The sequence below is a fragment of the Montipora capricornis genome, chromosome 4 (assembly GCF_036669925.1).
Source record: "Montipora capricornis isolate CH-2021 chromosome 4, ASM3666992v2, whole genome shotgun sequence".
NCBI lineage: Eukaryota > Metazoa > Cnidaria > Anthozoa > Scleractinia > Acroporidae > Montipora > Montipora capricornis.
In genome coordinates, this window is record NC_090886.1 from 18,680,834 (window position 1) to 18,707,333 (window position 26,500).

A 26,500-nucleotide genomic window follows, 5' to 3' on the forward strand; every position below is an offset into this window, starting at 1 on the left:
TTAAGTGAGTTGCTTTTAGGCAATGAAATCACCACCCCACTATTGTCCATTTTGCTTCACTGAACAAAGTCACCGAGTGTAATTACCCAATAACTCAATTTATTTTGACGCGCATGAGACATAGATAACGTCGATTTTGCAACAATCTAACGTTTCAGTCAGCTTAAGCCAGTAAAAATGTCTTAGTAGAATCCTTTTATTCGCTTTCATGTACGTTATGTTTATCCTTTAGTTCAAGAGTTCGTTTGTTTTGCATCTTCTCCCATAGCTTAACCAATGAAATCCCTGTGTCCTAATTGCTCGGAATACATAAAATTCTTTTGTGCATTTCATTGCACCGAAAAAAGACAGGCAGGATTACGGTCGTTTACCATTTACAAGCAGATAACTGGTTGGTGCTAGGTTTGCTCAAATGTTTAGCAAAAACTCCCGAACGGGAAATTTAGTTGGAAATGGCGTGTACCATTACAATTAAGAAAATCCATTCAAGGTTACCGAGAGAGTCTGGAGGGAGGCAAAATCATGGGAGTATGTAAACGTAAACACGTTTTCTGATTGAAAATTCCGTTTGGGAATTTTGGTATACCTTTCTCCGGAAATTTTTCGTTTGGGAAGGCCAAAATAGGCTTACCATTTACATTCCCATCGAAATTTCCGGATTTTTGTGGTAAATGGTGAACAACCTATAACTTGGATACCTTTCAGGTATTCCGAGTAATAATTGTTGGTTTATCGATCGATATCCCTCAATGTACTGGTGTGAGAAATAACTTTGAACATTTCAATGTATCTGGAAGCGCAAAATTTTCAACGATTGCATTTTCCATGGACTCTTAACAGCAGTCCCCAAAAGGTGCAGCGACCTACAGTCATGATAATGTGAGTTGTTGACAGATGTAAAACAGGATTGTGTTTCAAACACTCTTTATTTTATGCTGTGACTCGTTTTTTATTATAAATATTTATTTTACCCTCAGTCTGCATTTTACCCCTAGTCTGCAGTCTGCAGTCTGCATTTTACCCCCAGTCTGCAGTCTGCAGTCTGTGTTTTACACTGACCAGTTTTAGAACTGCGCGCTTTGTAATGTTTCTTTATGGTTAGCTGCCTGTGTATCTCATCAGTTGGAATTAAACTGCTATAAGCTAAACTGGAACTTACAATTGGACTGAGGGTTTCAGCATTATGTACACTGTACGTTTTGCAAAAAGGCGAGAAAATCCCTTGAATATTTATTTCTTACTGTATAACAGAGAGGTTCTGGCTGGAATTCAATAAATGGTGTAACAATGTCCATATTAAATTAGAAGGTCTCTCAAAGGTCAACAAGTTTTTAGGAATGTGGCGAAGAAAGGAAGATTTTCTTTTACTGTACTTAATCACCTTCCGATTCTTGCAAAGCTATGGATTTATGATTGTCGTAGAAACCAAATTCACCCGTCATTCAGATTATTTATTAGAAAGGTCAACTATATTAATGAAATAGAATTCAATAATAAAGTCATAGCTGCATGTACATGCATGGTAAAAAGATGCATTTTTCTTTGTAAATAATGTATTGGGTGTGACTGTAGTGTATTGTAGGAGAGTGTATAATTCTAAAAGTAATTATAAATTAAGGACGGTGCCTATTATTGTTATTGCGCATACGTTCTGCGCATCTCCAGACACTCGCATTTCCTATTGGTGATGCTTACTAATACAGTATAGCGATATTTTTGCGCGGTTTAAAACTATACGGAAAAAGCAGACCTTAGTAAGTACTCTTGGTATCCAAAAAGAAAATTGGGAGTAACCATGCATTTGTCAGAGATAATTAAGCTTCAATTTGAGTAAGAACGCCATACATTGCTTTGTATTTTAAAGCTTTTTACAAATATTATTCATGAATTATCTTTGAAAAATGCGTGGTTACCCCCAATTTTCTTTTTGGATTTCAATAACACTTGTTGAGATCTACCTTTCCTGCATAATCACACACCGGGGCAAAAATATCTTTAATTAGTAGGCACCGTCCTTAAAATAATAGTAATAATAATTATTATATATTTAAGGCACACTTACCGACTCTTTCCAGAGCTATTACATCCCAATATTCCTTGATGAGTGTAAATTTTCTATTTAACTCCAAGTCTATTGTATGGTAGGCACCCATCTGTGGAATTTAAATACATGTAGATCAATTTAATAATAAAGAAATCCCAACAGTTTTCATTAATTTGAAGCTTACAGAAAATGATATGCAATTGACACCTGAAAATAATAACATAGAATCATAGACACTGCTCCCATTAGTTTTCAGTTTGTTAAAATGTATTTTTTCTACAAGGCCAAACATGCTTTCATGAACACAAAACTAGGGATCTATAGAGGCTTTAATGCCTTCTTTAGAGTGTAACATTGCTTGCGCTCTATGAGAAATTACTTTGCGCAGACTTTCCAGTGTGGAGTCCAGAAGTTTGAGTTCTATTTCTTGGAGAATTTCATCAAACTTCTTCTGAAGATCTCCTGATTGACTTTTGGCTTTAACAGTCTTGATCTTCAGACCTTTCAGGACGGTCTTCTGCTGCAGTTTCTCTTCCAAATGCTTAATTCTCTCGTGTGGTTTGGCGAGAGAGTTTTTCACCACTAAGTAGACTTTCTTTTTGAGGATAGACATTAATGACAAGTCCAGTGTAAGAACTGGGGAGCATTCAAAGGATTCTGCCAAGAAAGTGGCGTCTGCACTGCGGAGTTCTGCTATTTGCAGTTCTCAAGCACTTTCTTGTCGTTCAAGGGAGAGCAGGATCTGTTATGGTCCTTGAGTCCACCGCAGCTATTGTCCTCCATGTGGCTTCTTCTAGGTAGGTAATACAATTTTTAACACAGGCTAGTGAGCAGCACAAAGGAAGACTGGTTGTAGTTGTATACTTATCATTTATTTCGGACACATTTAGTCTCAAACTGAAACTTCACGGAATGAATACAATCACCTATCATAGGGCAGCATTATAACATATAGGTGGTGTGCTAAGTTTAGCCTACACCCTACCATGAATAATAACCAAAATATGCTGAGATACGCTGACCACAACAACATCTTTACATTGTATTTCTTGAATTATTAAATTATTTACAGGTGGACAGACCCACTGGTAGCTATTGATATTTCTTGGCGTACCTGTTTATTCAGATTACATACATGTAGAATTTCTATTAGTATTTTTTGCTTTATTTTACTTACTTTTTTTTTCTGTTATAAGTATTTATTTATGAAAATAGTATATAAAGGAGAGAAGGAACTATAGACTGAATTATGGTATAAAAGTTTATGGCAAGGTTAGTATCAGTTTAAACTTTGGTTGCTGAAGATTTTATTCCAGAAATAATTTTGTGCTTGTCAATAAATGAATCTTTCTTCATTGACAAAATACTGAGAAGTATGGCTTGAATTATTTTTCTGAAAGATTTCGGTAGTTCTCCCAGAGAGCATGGCATCTCATTCCAAAGTTTTGCTCCAGTTCTCAGGTCTTGACAGTTTTATATGGAGGTACATCTATAACAAAATGCAGTCCTCAGTAATTGATATGGTAATTTCCAAATCGTGAATGCATTGATACGAAGCTGAACGGCAAACACCCGTTTTAGGTATCATGCAGATAGCCAAAATGCAGAAAGGCATAATGTTAACAGTCACCATGCAAATAGGCATAACACAAAAGGCAAAACGCAAATAGCGATAATGCAAAAAGGCATCACGCAATTAGGCATCATGCAAATAGACATCATGCAAATAATCACAACATGAAATAATCAGCAGTCGTAGGAAGGACCCGGGCATGTGCCAAAATCGAACCAAGACCCTTTGTTAAAAGAGCCTTCGTATCTTTTTGGAGAAGATGGTGTTTGAGCGGGCAATACCTTCCTCTTCCACTCAGAATATCTTGGCTCAATATTTGAGGAGAATTCTTACTGAACTATTTTGCCCAGAAGAACAAGGTTTCCTTTCGACTTGAACAATTAATCAACGTCCTTTCAAGATCTGAAACTATTTGCCCGCAAAGTGCACAGCTGGTCTCTATTCTTGAGAAAAATGACAGAAAACTTTTACCACAAAGTCAATGCTATGCGGGTACCTGTGTGAAGCAGGGCCTGCATGATTTGCAGCCATGTTCAAAGTAGTGCTATCCTACCAAGCAGCACAAGTTTCTGTCTAGCTTCCAGCAGCAATTCACCAGCCCTCCCTCACTCCCAACCACATACCCATCCCTCTCCTCTCTCTCTTTGCATTTTGCATGTCTGTTTGCATTATGCCTTTTCATGTTACGCCTATTTGCGTTATACCTATTTACATTATGCCTATTTGCATGATGCCTTTTACCATTTTTCCTTTGTGCATTTTGAATATCTACATGATACCTGAAACGGGTGTTTGCCATTCAGCTTTGGATTGATGCATTCACGATTTGGAAATTACTATAATAGAGGATTGCATTTTGTCATAGATACATTGACTGACACTGACTACACTGACAATCCAAGCATTAAGGCTATAAGTAATCATTGTTTCTCAAGCGAGTTTAACTTCTCCTCAATCATTCAGTTGGGGTAGAAGGCATTTCACCATGACTCTTCTCTTGTGTTTGGGATCCCCAGTTCTTGCTGGAGAAGTGACTAATTTGATTAACTTCTGTATTTTAAATCCCTCACTGCTGTCTGAATGAAAGCAAGCACGCCTCACTCCTGTTCAGGGGCGTAGTGTGAGATTGTGCAGGTGCATGCACACGAAGAATGGCAAAGGCGCTCCAAAGTAGGGGGATCCAGGAGCATGATACCCCAGAAATTTTTTAAATTTAGGGCCTCGGAAATGCCATCTCAGACTATTAGACTATTTTCGATGGACATTTCAATAAATAAATGTGAAGGAAAATGCAGTATTTAGTTGTTTATTTTACCCTTCTGCCGAGTTTTCTCTGCAGCAAGCTACAACACAAACAGGGGGTTTACAGTACAAGCAAAGGGCAAGACATCATCATCATAACATATCATTAAAAAATAACTGGGAGCTGGGGAATGGTGATAATGACGACTGACACTGTGTGGGACTTCGAAGGGTAGAGTTTTTTTTTTTGCTTTCGTCCACTGTTACGTTTCTTGCCATTAAGGCCTGGCCAAACGGGTCCACTGAACATGTTAGTGTAACATATTCCAACATTGTTGAATAAAACATGTTGCACTCGTTTGGACACCATGTTGTATGATGTTGGAAATTGTTTGATTTCCATCAAACATCGTCTTCAACATCATCCAACCTTTCTTTTGTTAAGGTGTGAACAACAGTATTGCATTCATTCGGCCACCACATTCAACAGTGTTGCATGCGTGTGTGCGCAGCGGCTACGGTATCCCTAGTGATGGTTTATTCGTTGCATCTGTTTCGCACGTTGGCATGTCAGTTCAAGCTACGGAATGGTGAACGAGCAAAGTCTTGAATGTCTGAGTGACAAAAGCTTAAGCAATCTCTGTTCGAACAGATAGCCCTTCTTGTGTGCAAAGCTCTCAGGGGCACAGCGCCAATGTATCTGCAGGATCTCTTGCAAGTCAAGACCCCGGGACGCTACTCCCTACGCAGTGACACCCTGGGTTTTCTCAAGGTTCCTCACACCTGCATGGTGCAAGACCTTTGGAGACCAGGCATTTGCTGTTGCAGTTCCCAGAGTCTGGAACAGCTGTCCTCTTGCTATCACAGAGAGTGACTCTATTGAGAATTTTAAAGGGAACTTGACTTTGTTTTCTAAGGATTCTGGGTAGATTTTGGTTCCACACCCTTCAGTCCAAAATTCTGGATCCAACATGTTGCATTCATTTGGTCACCTCTTTCGACACTTTTCAACAGTATCCAACAATGTTGGGTCATGTTCGATCCGTTTGGCCAGGCCAGTATGGGTTAATGAAAAGATACTGGAAATGCTCACACAGAGGTCGAAGTCAGCTGTTTCTTTTTTTAAGTTGACCACTGACCAGGGACTGGTTGTTGATTGGATTAGCAGGCTCAAGCCATGTCAGACACTCACACTTGAGCATAACCGAGGATTAAATTTTTGCGCTCTTTCTGTGGCTCGACGCGGCTACACAGCCATGCCGAGTCAACAAAAGCTCTTTACAGTCAATGCTTTTTGTGTTCAGGTACGGTTTGGAAAATATCTTTTTCTTGCATTTTTCGCTGGTTTGGAGAGATATAAACTTAAAGTTGAGTGTTTATTTTTAGTTTTTTAGTGCTGCTTTTTGCTCTGAATTGCAGTTTTTGGCATAAGTCTTATCTTAAGATTTTTAATTTGAATCTACTAAGGCTGCAATATGCCTGGACAGTCTATGACAGAAAAACAGAAACGAAAGAAGAGAGGAAGAGAACAAGAACGGCAAAATGGTGCACCAGTAATAGCTCAAACTTGGAGGAAGAAGGTTACTCCACAAAGTCTTTTCTTGGACACTAAACCGTTTGTTATTTCTACGGATGAGTTATTTCAACTGGATGCATATTTCTAAAAAGTGGTTTAGTCGTTTTTTCCTCTGTTAAGGAATGAAACTCGAATTTTTATTTTCAACTGGAATTAAATACCAATCATCTGTACTCTTTTTGGACAGAAATAATTGATCTGTTTGCTAGTTAGTTTGGCTTTAACATGCGAGCAAACAAGAGGCTTTTTTACTCCATTTGTCTACCTATTTTTCGATGTGCCTCAACAGCGACAAGAAAATTTTGCCCTTATGTTATAAACATGTAATTGCAATGACTTCTCGTAAAAGTAAGAAGAAATATCACCAGTTTGTGATCTTGTTTGAAGTTTGTCCTTTCTAGCCGATGCTGGTTCTAAGCCAAGCTGGCGTGTTTCAATGAAATACATCAAAATGTAAATAATCTCGTTTTCAGAGATAAAGTGGAATAAAGTACATCAATAAAACCCCTTGTTTGACCTTGAACTGACAAAGACGATCTGTCACATCATGAGCTATAGTACGTCTGTGATTTCTGATTTTAGCATGATTCCTATTCGCTGGCCCTTGACAGTCGACTCTGAAATGGCTTCTTTCCTTTTCCGTTCGCTAGCTGAGGATTTGCTTGCGCTTCAAGAAAAATTAATTGCCTAAGTGGTGAACTCGACAGTAAATTTCGGTGGAAAAACCGATATGGCACTCATCACTTTGTGATTCATGCAATCAGTCGGTTTTTTGGGTGAAATTAACCGTGGAATTGACTAGTTAGGCAGCAAAGAAAATGACATAATTAAGCAACACCCGGGAAAACCAAAATGTGGACAATGCCAAAGCCTTTTATTTTCACTAATCCTAGAGCCAGTAAGAATAAACAACCCGGGAGCTACGCTTTTAGGCTTGGCTAAATTTACATATTATTATAAATTATTAGAGTTGTACTCATTACACATTAATTTTTATTTTACACATTCATATTTTGAACGACTTTTCTTCGCTCCTCAACGAAATTTGTTCAAATAAATGATTGATTGATTGATTGAAGGTTACATATGTTAGGTGGGGCTGAAGCATTTCTAATGTCATGCATTAATTCAGATAAAATTTTAAAATATAACAAATTTAGCAGTAAGAGGTTCACATTAATAAACAGAGGAATGGTATGCTCGTTTTTCTTGACAAAATACGTGTCAAGATTTCGACTAGATAAGCCATAATCTGTATGTCATATGGGGAACAATCAATGACTGACAAATATCCAAAAGTGTATGTACGTGTATGTTTCTCTATAGTACTAAAATGAAGAACAATTGCCGAATGATCAGAATTTATAGAAGGAATAATGTCTGCATCTTCAACGTCATCTTGACAGGCGTCACTAATCAGCCAGAAGTCTAACCTTCTTTGAATGAACGGCTTTCGTTGTCTCCAAGTAAAACGTTTTATGTCTGGGTTTCTCACTCTCTATATATCTATCACGTCATAATCAAGGCACATATCCTGAATACACTTGACTGAGTCTTTTTTAGCCGGAGTACCGCCCGAACAGTCAAGATTAGGGTCAAAAGTAACATTAAAGTCACCACCTATAATTATCTTCTTTTCAAAGTCACCACAAAAAAAAATCGAGCGCATCATTTAAATTTGTAAAAAACACACTTTGTTGCTGTACCTTATTGGGCGCATAAATATTCACAAAGGTATAATTTGAGCCTCGCACAACAGCTTCTAACAAAATGTAGTGGCCTTCGCAGTCCGCTTTTAATGCCTTCAACTCAAATACTAGATCTTCTCTGACAAGAATCATCACACCACAGCTATGGTTTGTACCGTGAGCAAAGAACTTCTTACCTTTCCACTGCGTCTTCCAAGTGCTTTCCACTTCGGGTGTACTATAAGTTTCTCGCAGAAAAATGATATCCTGTTTCTGTTTCTCCAGCCAAAGAAATATACATTAGCCTTCCTTTTCGATGGCGAACGAATCCCTCTTACATTAAACGAGAGTAATTTAAAATCTATGTTTTGCTTTTCGTTGACCATCTTGTACTTGCAAGTTTAAGCTTAAACGACGTCCTCCTCGCCAAAATGCTCGTAATTTTCTCATTGTAACAATAAAGCAGTAAGGCAACTAAAATGTATAAATTACGTAACACTGACAAGTATGACAAAAATAACAAAGAGGAAGAACACAGATTACAAAGACTGCGGATAATTATATCCGAGATGCAGTCCATTGGGATTGAAACTCTGATTGCCACTATTCAAATTTAGTACAGCTCACCACTCCCGCGACAAACTGTATTTCAAAAAAGAAAAGAAAAGAAAAAAAACATGCAGAAAATGAAAGAGAAATATCAAAACCTTAATCTCCTCATTCAACTGAAGCAGGGTTATTTTGTGATGCAATAAAGGGAAAGTAAACACCATTTATAAATAGTTTATCTGGTTCATGTTTACTGAAGAAAGCAGTGTTTCCAGCCTCTCTAGCACGCTTCATTTTGGACCACTGTTTCCTTCTTCTATCTTGTATTTCTTTTGGAAAGTCTGTGTAGACTTTAACATCCAATCCATCTGTTAATTCCATCGCCTTACGAAAACTTTCTCGCGATCAGGAAACCTCAAAAAACGGGCATTTATTGGTCTAATAGACCCGCTTCTCTTGTTTCCTATCTGGTGTACGCGTTGGAATTCAATCTCACGAGCTCCCTCGATATTGAGCTTGTCCGCTACAAATTGATATTGCACTTCGCTTGTATTCTCATCAGCTTCTTCAGGAATGCCAAGAAAATGCAGGTTTTCCCTTCTTCTCCCACTTCTTGAAAAGGAACTGAGAAAGGTTGAAGACATGGTCATTTTTTAGATAGAGATTTTTTGGCTAAAATTCGCTGAAAAGGCTTGGATGGTATGGTTGCAAACAAGGAATTTGGGCAATGAGTTAGCTATGATTTGTAAGGACCAGGTAAAAGCTGGAAAGAACTCCTCACCCACGACTGGCTGCAAAAATTCTCAGTGATCGGCACTTGTACGGTACATGAATTCGGTGGATCACAAAAGTATGGCAGCAGTATTGCTTCAACAAGAACATTTCAAAGCTGGCTATGACAATGCTAGATAGGAACGCCTCAGTGATACTTGATATTGAGCACTATCTAGTCTATTATATTATCATCATTAACTTTATTCATCATAATTATTATACCCTTTGAAAACTCTTTGGAAACCCTTTTAAGACACTTTGGAAACCCTTTTGAAATGCTTTGAAACCCTTTATAATGTGGAAATGGTTCGAATACTCTTTGAAAACCCGCTTTGAAAATGTTGGGAGAAAAATGTTCTCCTAGTTTGCGTTCACTAGCACATGCTGCCGAATGTGCGACAGCACTGCATGTTATAGCTTTTTTTGCAGAAATGTTTTTTTTTTTGCCACATGCTTCGGTACTGATCTATTTATGGTTGTGGAAAGATCAAAAGATATAACGCATGTGAAACTTCTCCAAAGTTTAGTGGCGAAAATTTGGAATGCTTGCAAATGTACAGTAAATGTGAACAGGTTATTGTTTACATGCGAGATCAACGACACGTGTCATTTGCATATTTGCGCGAGATGCTACCTTTTCTCTTGAATATTTTGTAATTTGTTATTGTGTAATTCTGTGTACGTTTTGTCCACACTAATTCTCGAGCTTTCCAAAGAATTTGAAATTATGCTCGTTACAAAACTTTTACTTTCTTGCAAGTAAATTAGAAACATGTGGGCTTTCGATCCCACTATCGAACTACTAAGACACTGTACACTGTAATTTGTTAAAGGCATTGTTTGTTCGGTTCGATTGGTCTGCGTTCCTTCTTTTGAGTAATTTTGCTGTCGGTGTAAAGTTATCATGATCAGGCCCACAGTGTTTTATTGCTCTGACCTACAACGCACCTTGCATTACAATCACAACAAGACGCTCTAAAAAAGAGTGCACTGGGTTGCCTGTGGTACGTGTTACACAAAAACAGAAGGCACTGAATTGGGTGGTATTGAACTGCAGGGTTCCAGTTAATATTTTCAAGTGGGGGGTCATTGAGACCATTTGAGGGTCACCCACATGTCGCGCCAGCAGAGGCCCTTTGGCTCACACGTTCACACCTTTAATTATTTTGTAATATCCTGTCCCATGTTGAGGTCTTTTAGTTTTTTAAGCTTTGGTAATAAATTTAGTTTAAAGATAAGAAACATGCTCTTGAGTAAAGGTGCACGTGATCACCTTGTGTCAACTGAATGAACTACGGGAAAGAATGTTAATCCTTCCTTGTTTTCAGAGTAAAACAACGTTCTTTTTAGCCAAGAAACTTTTGTCTTTGGTTTTTTTAATTTTGTTGCAATATTTAACTGAATATTTACATTTCATCTGTCGGGTCAGGCAGCCTTCTTTGTTGCGTTCCTGAGAAACGTATCTATTGTGACTTCAGGGTGAACTATTTACACAATCGCGAGGTTGAGAGGCCATGTAATTGTAAATCTGAACATCTGGGTTTACCTCGGTGTAAAAACCTGTGAAAATTTGTCTTTGTTTTGTTAGCTCGTGGTAGGGTTATGTTATTGTTGATGCTTTTTCTGCCTCTTTTGTTTTCCTTTGTGTTATGTCATCTGCGAGTTTCACAGGTTTTTACCCCGAGGATGAGCCGAACATCTATGAGATACAAAAACAGACTTGCGAATTATCGCAAATCACAATGAATGTTTTTGTGTTAGAGTAAAGGGATATTTGTCACGCAAATGATGTAATTTCGTGACACTCAAAATTCGCAAAAAGCGTGAGTTCCATGTAAACAATCTTCACACTAGTAAGTGGTAGCAATAAATTGGATTAACCAGGAAGTTAAAGAAATATTGTTGCCTTACTACATAAACTTCATTTTACACTACAATGACAAAATCATTTGTCAGAGAAATAAAATTCCAGTCTCCTAGCGGATCACATTTCAACGCACCTATGCAAATTTGTTAACTCATTTTCACCATGTCCTGATCTGATTCCCGTGAAATTTTTCTTCTTTCAAATATCAACAAAAATATTATTCCTCGTCAAGCGTTCCATCTTTTATGTTGAAATAACTTTCGAAGCCATTGCAGGTTTAATAATGAAATGTGACCGTCCACGGGAAAACCAACAAAAAGGTGATGACACGGGCACGCTATTTTAGCACGCTAGACAAAAGAAATTTTCTTTAACACGGGAGTGCCGTGTCGTAATGCACGCCTCATTAAAATTTTCTTGTGTCTGATACTTCAAGTTGTAAACAATAGAGCGTGTTATACCAAACAAAAGAGCGTGTCAGCAAAACTAAAATCGAGCACCGCGTAAAAAGACACGCTCTGTTCGATAAATGACCTCAAAAAATTCAGCGAAATTTCGCTCTTCATTTGCTGTTCTCGAACATTCCCACGTATTTTCTGGACAAAAATTTGCCAAGTTCGAATTTGCCGTGACTTCTGCCGTCATTTCACAATGTGTAAGCTCTACAACAAACTCTTGTTCGCGAAGCAATCGCAGTGTGATTGTTGTGTGAGGCAATCTTTTTTTTTTTCGTTGGAAATAGCCGATTAAACTGTCGTCGGATCATTGAATCTATTTTCGATATGACTTTATTTACACGTTTATTAAATACGCGTACATACGCTTGTTCAGCGATGTTGTTGATGGCGGCCGCCGATTCATGTCACAAAAATTCGCTGCTTCAAATTTTGTTATCTCGAATTTTCGTTTGGTTACCTCGAAAATTCGCTACTTCGAATTTCGCTATCTCGAGTTTTCGAGAAAGATCATGAATTTTTCGCTTCAAACCCTACGAAAAATCGTTCGAAAATTCGATGACTTTTCGTGGAAAATTCGCGACAACAAAGGACGAATTTCGACGAATTTCGTTTGCATTACTTTTTCAATTTTACGGTGCCTGTTTTGGCACGCATCTGACACGCAACACGCCACGCTAAACAAAAGGTTTGGAGTGTATCAGTGTGCACAACAAAAGCCACCGTGACATCTATTGTGCTACTCATTAAATATGCGCATATGGCGTGTTGTATGTCACGCTCAGCGTGCCGTGTCATGCACGCGTGCCCGTGTCATCACCTTTTTGTTGGTTTTCCCGTGGATGGTCACAAATGTTCTCCTGTGTGCACCAGGGAAATCAACGCATTGCCCCAGCCCCCTCAAACCTAACAAAATACGCGCAGAAGACTCTATGCACAAAGATACCACTTAGCAGGGGAGTGATAGGCAAGACTTTTCCCGACACAGAAAAAATAAAAAATAAAAATAAAAACGAAAAATAAAAAAACCCACTAAATGAAATGCAGATTCCAACTGAGTTTGCCATACTGGCAACCCAGCAATGAGAAGATCACGATTTATGGGAATTATAATCGTGTTTGAGAAGTCTCGCTACAGTGCATTGAAAGGTTTAGGTCTCATTTGCACATTTAGCAAAGCAAACGCTGTTGTATAAATTCCCTTCTCAACTAGTTAAGAACGAAACAAATGGGTTATTCCATACTTCCTGCACATCTCCCAGTGTACCCGCAGGGCCACCTTGTCGTAGATCTGGGCAGGCTTCTTGCATCCACTGACAATGTGTCATACTGTTTCAGTGGCATCTCCACACTATCTACACAGTGGTGTCTCTGAGGTCTTACCTATGCTGTACTTGATCGAGTTTGTTCTTAAAGCTAGTTTCCGAGCAGCACGAATCAAACCTTCTGTCTCCTTTTTTAAGAATCCATTCCTGAGCCATCTCCAAGACTTCTCTCCAGCTTCATCTGATATTTGTTGGACAAATGCACCATGTAGGGCTTTCTCCTTCTAGTTTTTAACTTTCTCGTCTTTTCTCCTCCTCTTATAGTCCTGCAGACTCTCTTCTTCAACAATCACTTTCTCCTTCAACACAGCTTGAAGCATCCACTTTGTGCTCTGTCTTAGATAGCCATGAAGGGATTTGCTCTCACTTCTTACACCCTCCTCGATGCTGATCAGTCCTCTTCCCCCTTCCTTTCTCGGCAGGTACAGCTCGCAATATGACTCCTGGTGTGCCATTCATTGCCAAGATCTTCCTAGTTCTTCTATCCATGTTGGCTACTTCCTCCATTGTCCAGTCCACAATCCCCGTACTGTGGCGTACTACATCTACCGCCCAGGTATTGATGCCATCGATCAAATTTCCTCCATTGAGTTTTGACTGTCATCGTTGACGGTCAAAGTTGTGTAACACACAAGTTTAACCGTCAATGTTGTGTATAACACAATGTTGACAGTCAAAGTTGTTTAAAAGTATTGCAGCCCTTAACAAGTGGAGTCCTGAGCTTCAAGCCCAAATATTGCTCGTGTACGTGAAAGGCCTCGCAGAGCAGACCTATTACAGCCTGACCGCCAAACAAACAACTACCTGGACAGCAGGAATCTCGTCAAGTACACATTTCCACTCTGCGAGCCAAATTAAGACGTCCTAACGAAGGTCTACACCAACTGAAGTGCAACATTTCTCGTCTTGTGGAGCCAGCGTATCTGAATGACCCCCGGATATACTCAATCGCACAGCCAGAGATTTCTTCGCAGGTGTGTTGACCCCTATTACATGTACTTTGCGCAAGAAGGTGTTGGATTTGGGGCCCAATAGTCTGGATGAGGCCCTAATGGCAGCTCAACGATACGAGTCAAATCAAAAAGTGCTAAACAAAGGAAGTGTACGAGTGCTGTCTTCAACATCTGGTGATCAGGAGAAGTTTCGCTCCCAACAGGGAAACCAAGAACCCCCCTAAAGAATATTCCTCATGGGAGGCAAAGTAGGCATGCATGTGAAGAATCTGGACAAGGCCCCAGAGCCTGTTTTAAGTGTGACTCATTTTAACCGTGACTGTCCACATCAAGTGCGTCCCAACCAGGAAAACGGGAGATGGGCGGGGCACAGCAGGAAGTAACCCCACCCGAGAATCCAAAGGGGGCATTTTTGTATTTGTAAATGGTGTCAAGTCCCAAGCCATATTCAACACGGGTACAGAAGCAACAGTTATCAGTGAGGACCTATATAGTCACACTAAGACACATATAAACACACTTAAACCACACTAGCATATGCAGAGCAAGCACTATCAAAGGCTGAAAGGAACTATAGTACCACCCAAAAGGAACTGCTGGCCCTCATGTGGGGAACGGAGCATTTTGAGACATTCCTCTATGGGCTACAATTTCTGGTCGGGACTGACCATGGTGTTCTGCAGTGGCTACAGAACTTTAAAAACCCTAGACGCCAGGTGGCTACAATCCTCGCCAAAAATCCTTGAAAGACCCCTTTCCCCGTGACAGTGTTGAGACGACATTTTACTGTTTGACTGGCTAAACCAACAATGAAAAAGGGAGGGGGATGAAAACAGTGTGAGAATGTTCAAAGTGTTTCAAGGTTTTTGTCTAAGCTTGTCTGAAGTGGGTATTATGTGTGGTTGCTGGTGTTGTGTAAATGTGCAAAGAGGATTATAACTTTAGTAAATTTTAGGTTTGATAATCGCACCTTCTGAAGGAGATTATAACTGTTATGAGGAGAGTATTGAAGACACGTCAGAGGAGGAAAGTGAGAAGAGCTCGATGTGGGATCTCAAGAGAGGCTTTTGCATCGTTAAGTGCGTAGCGTGTATTTAATTACTTACAATCAAGCCAATCTTGAAAATTTTCAAACAAGTGACTGTTTTGCTAGAATGGTGGTGGAAGCGTTCAATGAGACAAGGAGTGGGTTAGCTGATATTGTGCAGTGGGTTTGTAGTCAAGAGCAGCATTCTTCAGGGGGGATGCATTACCACATGGCAGTAAAGCTGTTCACTCCAATTATTATAGCGCCTGGAGATACACAACAAAAGAAGATCCCGAGTATGTTGCGTCTGTGAATCATCCAGATTTGGTCAACAGGCCCCCACCTCGAACACAAGAGGCCAGTCTGACAACAACTGAATGCCATGGAACGAAGAGAAAAGGAAAGAAACCCAGAAAACGCAAGGCACCTCGACACAGTATTTTCGATGTACCAAAGCTAGTCGTAGCAAAAGGAATAAAGTCCAGGCTAGAGCTTCTTGCTCTAGCCTCTCAACAGATGAAAGAGGGAAAGGAAGATTTAGCGCAATTCATCGCTAACAGAGGAAGTAAAGTTGTTGACAAGGCCATACAAGTAGGATGGGAAATGGAGGAAGAAAAGGAAAAATTAAAAAGGAAACAAATGACAAGGATGGACATACTACAAAAAGCTCTAGAAGGTCCAGGTATCGGTAACTGTGATGGAGAGTGGTTGGAAGTTGTAGAGGATACTCTCGCATGCAATAATTTAACAGGTGGGAGTTTTCAGAGTGCTGTGCGCGAGCTATTTGAGAAAGGACGCCGCAAGTACAGAAATATTCTAATCTATGGTAGTGCCAATTGTGGCAAGACCTTTTTACTAAACTAGGGGTGGATCCAGAGTAGTTCAAGTGACTTGCAGAAATCACTCAAATTTTTTCCAAACCTTATTTCTCAGCTCTTTATTGCAGTTCACGAAATCAATTATCCTTCTTGTTTTATTGTTTATTACGAAATAAGACAAAGGAGGAAATTAATTATTCCGTCGATCACACAGCAAACCCAGCGCCTCCCGAGCAAATTGGACGACTCTTCATTTGCGCGGTTTCGTCCTTTGTCAATACTTTGGAGAATTCGAAGGCACAACCGCACAAAGTTTCTACCTAGAGGGTAGGGACTGGATGTACATGGAGCTTTTCACAAATCAATCAAAACCCACTTGGATTGGTCAGAATCACTCGCATTGTCTTGCGATGACATCGATTGTCTCCTTTTTTTTTTTTGTATCATCGGTCGCTTATCTATGCATTTGCTTCACTCTTTCTCGATTGTTAACATTGACATCTTTCATAGTGCAACAGCACAAAGTTACCTTGGCATTACTTTGACTATGCGGGTACTTTATGGTTCTAACATATCAACGACATGTACAAGAATCCCACGCACGTGTCCATACTTTGTTCTAGCGTACTAAAGTTCCGAGGGACTGAATAAGATAGCTCATGCACGTCCCGAGTAATTCGTACCAGCGTACTAAAGTTCAGAGGGACTGAATAAGATAGGTCGTGCACGTTGATAATTCGTATTAGCGTACTAAAGTGCCGAGGGACTGAATAAGTACTTAGTACTAACGTACTAACATAACAAGGAATGAATAAGAACCATATGTACTTAGTACTAACGTACCAAGAAATAAATATTGCTCGTGTACGTGAAAGGCCTCGCAGAGCAGACCTATTACAGCCTGACCGCCAAACAAACAACTACCTGGACAGCAGGAATCTCGTCAAGTACACATTTCCACTCTGCGAGCCAAATTAAGACGTCCTAACGAAGGTCTACACCAACTGAAGTGCAACATTTCTCGTCTTGTGGAGCCAGCGTATCTGAATGACCCCCGGATATACTCAATCGCACAGCCAGAGATTTCTTCGCAGGTGTGTTGACCCCTATTACATGTACTTTGCGCAAGAAGGTGTTGGATTTGGGGCCCAATAGTCTGGATGAGGCCCTAATGGCAGCTCAACGATACGAGTCAAATCAAAAAGTGCTAAACAAAGGAAGTGTACGAGTGCTGTCTTCAACATCTGGTGATCAGGAGAAGTTTCGCTCCCAACAGGGAAACCAAGAACCCCCTAAAGAATATTCCTCATGGGAGGCAAAGTAGGCATGCATGTGAAGAATCTGGACAAGGCCCCAGAGCCTGTTTTAAGTGTGACTCATTTTAACCGTGACTGTCCACATCAAGTGCGTCCCAACCAGGAAAACGGGAGATGGGCGGGGCACAGCAGGAAGTAACCCCACCCGAGAATCCAAAGGGGGCATTTTTGTATTTGTAAATGGTGTCAAGTCCCAAGCCATATTCAACACGGGTACAGAAGCAACAGTTATCAGTGAGGACCTATATAGTCACACTAAGACACATATAAACACACTTAAACCACACTAGCATATGCAGAGCAAGCACTATCAAAGGCTGAAAGGAACTATAGTACCACCCAAAAGGAACTGCTGGCCCTCATGTGGGGAACGGAGCATTTTGAGACATTCCTCTATGGGCTACAATTTCTGGTCGGGACTGACCATGGTGTTCTGCAGTGGCTACAGAACTTTAAAAACCCTAGACGCCAGGTGGCTACAATCCTCGCCAAAAATCCTTGAAAGACCCCTTTCCCCGTGACAGTGTTGAGACGACATTTTACTGTTTGACTGGCTAAACCAACAATGAAAAAGGGAGGGGGATGAAAACAGTGTGAGAATGTTCAAAGTGTTTCAAGGTTTTTGTCTAAGCTTGTCTGAAGTGGGTATTATGTGTGGTTGCTGGTGTTGTGTAAATGTGCAAAGAGGATTATAACTTTAGTAAATTTTAGGTTTGATAATCGCACCTTCTGAAGGAGATTATAACTGTTATGAGGAGAGTATTGAAGACACGTCAGAGGAGGAAAGTGAGAAGAGCTCGATGTGGGATCTCAAGAGAGGCTTTTGCATCGTTAAGTGCGTAGCGTGTATTTAATTACTTACAATCAAGCCAATCTTGAAAATTTTCAAACAAGTGACTGTTTTGCTAGAATGGTGGTGGAAGCGTTCAATGAGACAAGGAGTGGGTTAGCTGATATTGTGCAGTGGGTTTGTAGTCAAGAGCAGCATTCTTCAGGGGGATGCATTACCACATGGCAGTAAAGCTGTTCACTCCAATTATTATAGCGCCTGGAGATACACAACAAAAGAAGATCCCGAGTATGTTGCGTCTGTGAATCATCCAGATTTGGTCAACAGGCCCCCACCTCGAACACAAGAGGCCAGTCTGACAACAACTGAATGCCATGGAACGAAGAGAAAAGGAAAGAAACCCAGAAAACGCAAGGCACCTCGACACAGTATTTTCGATGTACCAAAGCTAGTCGTAGCAAAAGGAATAAAGTCCAGGCTAGAGCTTCTTGCTCTAGCCTCTCAACAGATGAAAGAGGGAAAGGAAGATTTAGCGCAATTCATCGCTAACAGAGGAAGTAAAGTTGTTGACAAGGCCATACAAGTAGGATGGGAAATGGAGGAAGAAAAGGAAAAATTAAAAAGGAAACAAATGACAAGGATGGACATACTACAAAAAGCTCTAGAAGGTCCAGGTATCGGTAACTGTGATGGAGAGTGGTTGGAAGTTGTAGAGGATACTCTCGCATGCAATAATTTAACAGGTGGGAGTTTTCAGAGTGCTGTGCGCGAGCTATTTGAGAAAGGACGCCGCAAGTACAGAAATATTCTAATCTATGGTAGTGCCAATTGTGGCAAGACCTTTTTACTAAACTAGGGGTGGATCCAGAGTAGTTCAAGTGACTTGCAGAAATCACTCAAATTTTTTCCAAACCTTATTTCTCAGCTCTTTATTGCAGTTCACGAAATCAATTATCCTTCTTGTTTTATTGTTTATTACGAAATAAGACAAAGGAGGAAATTAATTATTCCGTCGATCACACAGCAAACCCAGCGCCTCCCGAGCAAATTGGACGACTCTTCATTTGCGCGGTTTCGTCCTTTGTCAATACTTTGGAGAATTCGAAGGCACAACCGCACAAAGTTTCTACCTAGAGGGTAGGGACTGGATGTACATGGAGCTTTTCACAAATCAATCAAAACCCACTTGGATTGGTCAGAATCACTCGCATTGTCTTGCGATGACATCGATTGTCTCCTTTTTTTTTTTTGTATCATCGGTCGCTTATCTATGCATTTGCTTCACTCTTTCTCGATTGTTAACATTGACATCTTTCATAGTGCAACAGCACAAAGTTACCTTGGCATTACTTTGACTATGCGGGTACTTTATGGTTCTAACATATCAACGACATGTACAAGAATCCCACGCACGTGTCCATACTTTGTTCTAGCGTACTAAAGTTCCGAGGGACTGAATAAGATAGCTCATGCACGTCCCGAGTAATTCGTACCAGCGTACTAAAGTTCAGAGGGACTGAATAAGATAGGTCGTGCACGTTGATAATTCGTATTAGCGTACTAAAGTGCCGAGGGACTGAATAAGTACTTAGTACTAACGTACTAACATAACAAGGAATGAATAAGAACCATATGTACTTAGTACTAACGTACCAAGAAATAAATATTGCTCGTGTACGTGAAAGGCCTCGCAGAGCAGACCTATTACAGCCTGACCGCCAAACAAACAACTACCTGGACAGCAGGAATCTCGTCAAGTACACATTTCCACTCTGCGAGCCAAATTAAGACGTCCTAACGAAGGTCTACACCAACTGAAGTGCAACATTTCTCGTCTTGTGGAGCCAGCGTATCTGAATGACCCCCGGATATACTCAATCGCACAGCCAGAGATTTCTTCGCAGGTGTGTTGACCCCTATTACATGTACTTTGCGCAAGAAGGTGTTGGATTTGGGGCCCAATAGTCTGGATGAGGCCCTAATGGCAGCTCAACGATACGAGTCAAATCAAAAAGTGCTAAACAAAGGAAGTGTACGAGTGCTGTCTTCAACATCTGGTGATCAGGAGAAGTTTCGCTCCCAACAGGGAAACCAAGAACCCCCCTAAAGAATATTCCTCATGGGAGGCAAAGTAGGCATGCATGTGAAGAATCTGGACAAGGCCCCAGAGCCTGTTTTAAGTGTGACTCATTTTAACCGTGACTGTCCACATCAAGTGCGTCCCAACCAGGAAAACGGGAGATGGGCGGGGCACAGCAGGAAGTAACCCCACCCGAGAATCCAAAGGGGGCATTTTTGTATTTGTAAATGGTGTCAAGTCCCAAGCCATATTCAACACGGGTACAGAAGCAACAGTTATCAGTGAGGACCTATATAGTCACACTAAGACACATATAAACACACTTAAACCACACTAGCATATGCAGAGCAAGCACTATCAAAGGCTGAAAGGAACTATAGTACCACCCAAAAGGAACTGCTGGCCCTCATGTGGGGAACGGAGCATTTTGAGACATTCCTCTATGGGCTACAATTTCTGGTCGGGACTGACCATGGTGTTCTGCAGTGGCTACAGAACTTTAAAAACCCTAGACGCCAGGTGGCTACAATCCTCGCCAAAAATCCTTGAAAGACCCCTTTCCCCGTGACAGTGTTGAGACGACATTTTACTGTTTGACTGGCTAAACCAACAATGAAAAAGGGAGGGGGATGAAAACAGTGTGAGAATGTTCAAAGTGTTTCAAGGTTTTTGTCTAAGCTTGTCTGAAGTGGGTATTATGTGTGGTTGCTGGTGTTGTGTAAATGTGCAAAGAGGATTATAACTTTAGTAAATTTTAGGTTTGATAATCGCACCTTCTGAAGGAGATTATAACTGTTATGAGGAGAGTATTGAAGACACGTCAGAGGAGGAAAGTGAGAAGAGCTCGATGTGGGATCTCAAGAGAGGCTTTTGCATCGTTAAGTGCGTAGCGTGTATTTAATTACTTACAATCAAGCCAATCTTGAAAATTTTCAAACAAGTGACTGTTTTGCTAGAATGGTGGTGGAAGCGTTCAATGAGACAAGGAGTGGGTTAGCTGATATTGTGCAGTGGGTTTGTAGTCAAGAGCAGCATTCTTCAGGGGGGATGCATTACCACATGGCAGTAAAGCTGTTCACTCCAATTATTATAGCGCCTGGAGATACACAACAAAAGAAGATCCCGAGTATGTTGCGTCTGTGAATCATCCAGATTTGGTCAACAGGCCCCCACCTCGAACACAAGAGGCCAGTCTGACAACAACTGAATGCCATGGAACGAAGAGAAAAGGAAAGAAACCCAGAAAACGCAAGGCACCTCGACACAGTATTTTCGATGTACCAAAGCTAGTCGTAGCAAAAGGAATAAAGTCCAGGCTAGAGCTTCTTGCTCTAGCCTCTCAACAGATGAAAGAGGGAAAGGAAGATTTAGCGCAATTCATCGCTAACAGAGGAAGTAAAGTTGTTGACAAGGCCATACAAGTAGGATGGGAAATGGAGGAAGAAAAGGAAAAATTAAAAAGGAAACAAATGACAAGGATGGACATACTACAAAAAGCTCTAGAAGGTCCAGGTATCGGTAACTGTGATGGAGAGTGGTTGGAAGTTGTAGAGGATACTCTCGCATGCAATAATTTAACAGGTGGGAGTTTTCAGAGTGCTGTGCGCGAGCTATTTGAGAAAGGACGCCGCAAGTACAGAAATATTCTAATCTATGGTAGTGCCAATTGTGGCAAGACCTTTTTACTAAACTAGGGGTGGATCCAGAGTAGTTCAAGTGACTTGCAGAAATCACTCAAATTTTTTCCAAACCTTATTTCTCAGCTCTTTATTGCAGTTCACGAAATCAATTATCCTTCTTGTTTTATTGTTTATTACGAAATAAGACAAAGGAGGAAATTAATTATTCCGTCGATCACACAGCAAACCCAGCGCCTCCCGAGCAAATTGGACGACTCTTCATTTGCGCGGTTTCGTCCTTTGTCAATACTTTGGAGAATTCGAAGGCACAACCGCACAAAGTTTCTACCTAGAGGGTAGGGACTGGATGTACATGGAGCTTTTCACAAATCAATCAAAACCCACTTGGATTGGTCAGAATCACTCGCATTGTCTTGCGATGACATCGATTGTCTCCTTTTTTTTTTTGTATCATCGGTCGCTTATCTATGCATTTGCTTCACTCTTTCTCGATTGTTAACATTGACATCTTTTATAGTGCAACAGCACAAAGTTACCTTGGCATTACTTTGACTATGCGGGTACTTTATGGTTCTAACATATCAACGACATGTACAAGAATCCCACGCACGTGTCCATACTTTGTTCTAGCGTACTAAAGTTCCGAGGGACTGAATAAGATAGCTCATGCACGTCCCGAGTAATTCGTACCAGCGTACTAAAGTTCAGAGGGACTGAATAAGATAGGTCGTGCACGTTGATAATTCGTATTAGCGTACTAAAGTGCCGAGGGACTGAATAAGTACTTAGTACTAACGTACTAACATAACAAGGAATGAATAAGAACCATATGTACTTAGTACTAACGTACCAAGAAATAAATATTGCTCGTGTACGTGAAAGGCCTCGCAGAGCAGACCTATTACAGCCTGACCGCCAAACAAACAACTACCTGGACAGCAGGAATCTCGTCAAGTACACATTTCCACTCTGCGAGCCAAATTAAGACGTCCTAACGAAGGTCTACACCAACTGAAGTGCAACATTTCTCGTCTTGTGGAGCCAGCGTATCTGAATGACCCCCGGATATACTCAATCGCACAGCCAGAGATTTCTTCGCAGGTGTGTTGACCCCTATTACATGTACTTTGCGCAAGAAGGTGTTGGATTTGGGGCCCAATAGTCTGGATGAGGCCCTAATGGCAGCTCAACGATACGAGTCAAATCAAAAAGTGCTAAACAAAGGAAGTGTACGAGTGCTGTCTTCAACATCTGGTGATCAGGAGAAGTTTCGCTCCCAACAGGGAAACCAAGAACCCCCCTAAAGAATATTCCTCATGGGAGGCAAAGTAGGCATGCATGTGAAGAATCTGGACAAGGCCCCAGAGCCTGTTTTAAGTGTGACTCATTTTAACCGTGACTGTCCACATCAAGTGCGTCCCAACCAGGAAAACGGGAGATGGGCGGGGCACAGCAGGAAGTAACCCCACCCGAGAATCCAAAGGGGGCATTTTTGTATTTGTAAATGGTGTCAAGTCCCAAGCCATATTCAACACGGGTACAGAAGCAACAGTTATCAGTGAGGACCTATATAGTCACACTAAGACACATATAAACACACTTAAACCACACTAGCATATGCAGAGCAAGCACTATCAAAGGCTGAAAGGAACTATAGTACCACCCAAAAGGAACTGCTGGCCCTCATGTGGGGAACGGAGCATTTTGAGACATTCCTCTATGGGCTACAATTTCTGGTCGGGACTGACCATGGTGTTCTGCAGTGGCTACAGAACTTTAAAAACCCTAGACGCCAGGTGGCTACAATCCTCGCCAAAAATCCTTGAAAGACCCCTTTCCCCGTGACAGTGTTGAGACGACATTTTACTGTTTGACTGGCTAAACCAACAATGAAAAAGGGAGGGGGATGAAAACAGTGTGAGAATGTTCAAAGTGTTTCAAGGTTTTGTCTAAGCTTGTCTGAAGTGGGTATTATGTGTGGTTGCTGGTGTTGTGTAAATGTGCAAAGAGGATTATAACTTTAGTAAATTTTAGGTTTGATAATCGCACCTTCTGAAGGAGATTATAACTGTTATGAGGAGAGTATTGAAGACACGTCAGAGGAGGAAAGTGAGAAGAGCTCGATGTGGGATCTCAAGAGAGGCTTTTGCATCGTTAAGTGCGTAGCGTGTATTTAATTACTTACAATCAAGCCAATCTTGAAAATTTTCAAACAAGTGACTGTTTTGCTAGAATGGTGGTGGAAGCGTTCAATGAGACAAGGAGTGGGTTAGCTGATATTGTGCAGTGGGTTTGTAGTCAAGAGCAGCATTCTTCAGGGGGGATGCATTACCACATGGCAGTAAAGCTGTTCACTCCAATTATTATAGCGCCTGGAGATACACAACAAAAGAAGATCCCGAGTATGTTGCGTCTGTGAATCATCCAGATTTGGTCAACAGGCCCCCACCTCGAACACAAGAGGCCAGTCTGACAACAACTGAATGCCATGGAACGAAGAGAAAAGGAAAGAAACCCAGAAAACGCAAGGCACCTCGACACAGTATTTTCGATGTACCAAAGCTAGTCGTAGCAAAAGGAATAAAGTCCAGGCTAGAGCTTCTTGCTCTAGCCTCTCAACAGATGAAAGAGGGAAAGGAAGATTTAGCGCAATTCATCGCTAACAGAGGAAGTAAAGTTGTTGACAAGGCCATACAAGTAGGATGGGAAATGGAGGAAGAAAAGGAAAAATTAAAAAGGAAACAAATGACAAGGATGGACATACTACAAAAAGCTCTAGAAGGTCCAGGTATCGGTAACTGTGATGGAGAGTGGTTGGAAGTTGTAGAGGATACTCTCGCATGCAATAATTTAACAGGTGGGAGTTTTCAGAGTGCTGTGCGCGAGCTATTTGAGAAAGGACGCCGCAAGTACAGAAATATTCTAATCTATGGTAGTGCCAATTGTGGCAAGACCTTTTTACTAAACTAGGGGTGGATCCAGAGTAGTTCAAGTGACTTGCAGAAATCACTCAAATTTTTTCCAAACCTTATTTCTCAGCTCTTTATTGCAGTTCACGAAATCAATTATCCTTCTTGTTTTATTGTTTATTACGAAATAAGACAAAGGAGGAAATTAATTATTCCGTCGATCACACAGCAAACCCAGCGCCTCCCGAGCAAATTGGACGACTCTTCATTTGCGCGGTTTCGTCCTTTGTCAATACTTTGGAGAATTCGAAGGCACAACCGCACAAAGTTTCTACCTAGAGGGTAGGGACTGGATGTACATGGAGCTTTTCACAAATCAATCAAAACCCACTTGGATTGGTCAGAATCACTCGCATTGTCTTGCGATGACATCGATTGTCTCCTTTTTTTTTTTTGTATCATCGGTCGCTTATCTATGCATTTGCTTCACTCTTTCTCGATTGTTAACATTGACATCTTTTATAGTGCAACAGCACAAAGTTACCTTGGCATTACTTTGACTATGCGGGTACTTTATGGTTCTAACATATCAACGACATGTACAAGAATCCCACGCACGTGTCCATACTTTGTTCTAGCGTACTAAAGTTCCGAGGGACTGAATAAGATAGCTCATGCACGTCCCGAGTAATTCGTACCAGCGTACTAAAGTTCAGAGGGACTGAATAAGATAGGTCGTGCACGTTGATAATTCGTATTAGCGTACTAAAGTGCCGAGGGACTGAATAAGTACTTAGTACTAACGTACTAACATAACAAGGAATGAATAAGAACCATATGTACTTAGTACTAACGTACCAAGAAATAAATAAGAACCGTACGTACTTAGTACTAACGTACTAACGTACCAAGGAATGAATAAGAACCGTACGTACTTAGAACTAACGTACTAACATACCAAGGAATGAATAAGAACCATACGCACTTAGTACGAACGTACTAATGTACCAAGGGATGAATAAGAACCGAACGTACTTAGTACTAATGTACCAATGTACCAAGGAATGAATACGCATCCATACTTAATACTAACGTACTAACGTACCAAGGAATGAACACATGTCCAGACTTAGTACTAACGTTCTAACGTACCAAGGGAATGAATAAGAACTTTTGTACATGTCCATACTTAGTACTAGCGTACTAACGTATCAGTGGAATAAAGAAGAGTGTATGTGCACGTCCATAGAAAGACTTTAGACACAATAGGAATAACAATAATACGTTAATATGATCTCTTTTGGGTCTACTCAAGCTAACGAATGCAGTTATCCAAAGAGAAACCTTGGATAATTTTGGCGTAGGACCTCCATTGTGCGGTGGTGGTGGTGGTGGTGGTGGTAGTAGTAGTAGTAGCAGTAGTAACAGCAGCAGCAGCAGCAGCAGCAGCAGCAGCAGCAGCAGTAGTAGTAGTAGCAGTGGTAAAATTGGTTAAAAATCTTCAGTAATAACAATAGTATTTTAATTACAATGATTTTGGTAAGACTTAAAATAGCTCTAAAAAACGTATTTACAAGATTGACGAGTGGGAATTGCATGATCCAAATGCGCGGTTGATTTCCTTCTTAAACTGCCCAATCGATCTGATTGACCTAATTCTTTCAGTCAGGTAGAGAGTAGTTCCACGGTGAGGCACCTCTTAAGCTAATTTTAAATAGTTAGTGCGCGGCTTGGGTAAGTTTAATCTACCTAAAGAATCAAGCAACTCATAGTCTGTGTCTCGCTAACTGAATAATTCACGCATTTTACACTGGGGCCAACCTGTTGAGGGACTTAAAGATCATCATAGCTTTTTGCTTTTTTATTCTTAAAGA

General features: G+C 40.7%; 1 protein-coding gene across 6 annotated transcripts in view; it reads right to left on the minus strand.

The window, feature by feature from the left end:
- LOC138045710 (protein pelota homolog) overlaps positions 1–26,500 on the minus strand; it is a 281,230-nt gene that overhangs the window by 212,492 nt on the left and 42,238 nt on the right. For all 6 annotated transcript variants that reach the window (XM_068892298.1, XM_068892294.1, XM_068892295.1 and 3 more), the window contains exon 4: positions 2,063–2,153. In XM_068892298.1, coding sequence (XP_068748399.1) covers positions 2,063–2,153 — 91 coding nt within the window. The remainder of the gene's footprint in view (positions 1–2,062; positions 2,154–26,500) is intronic.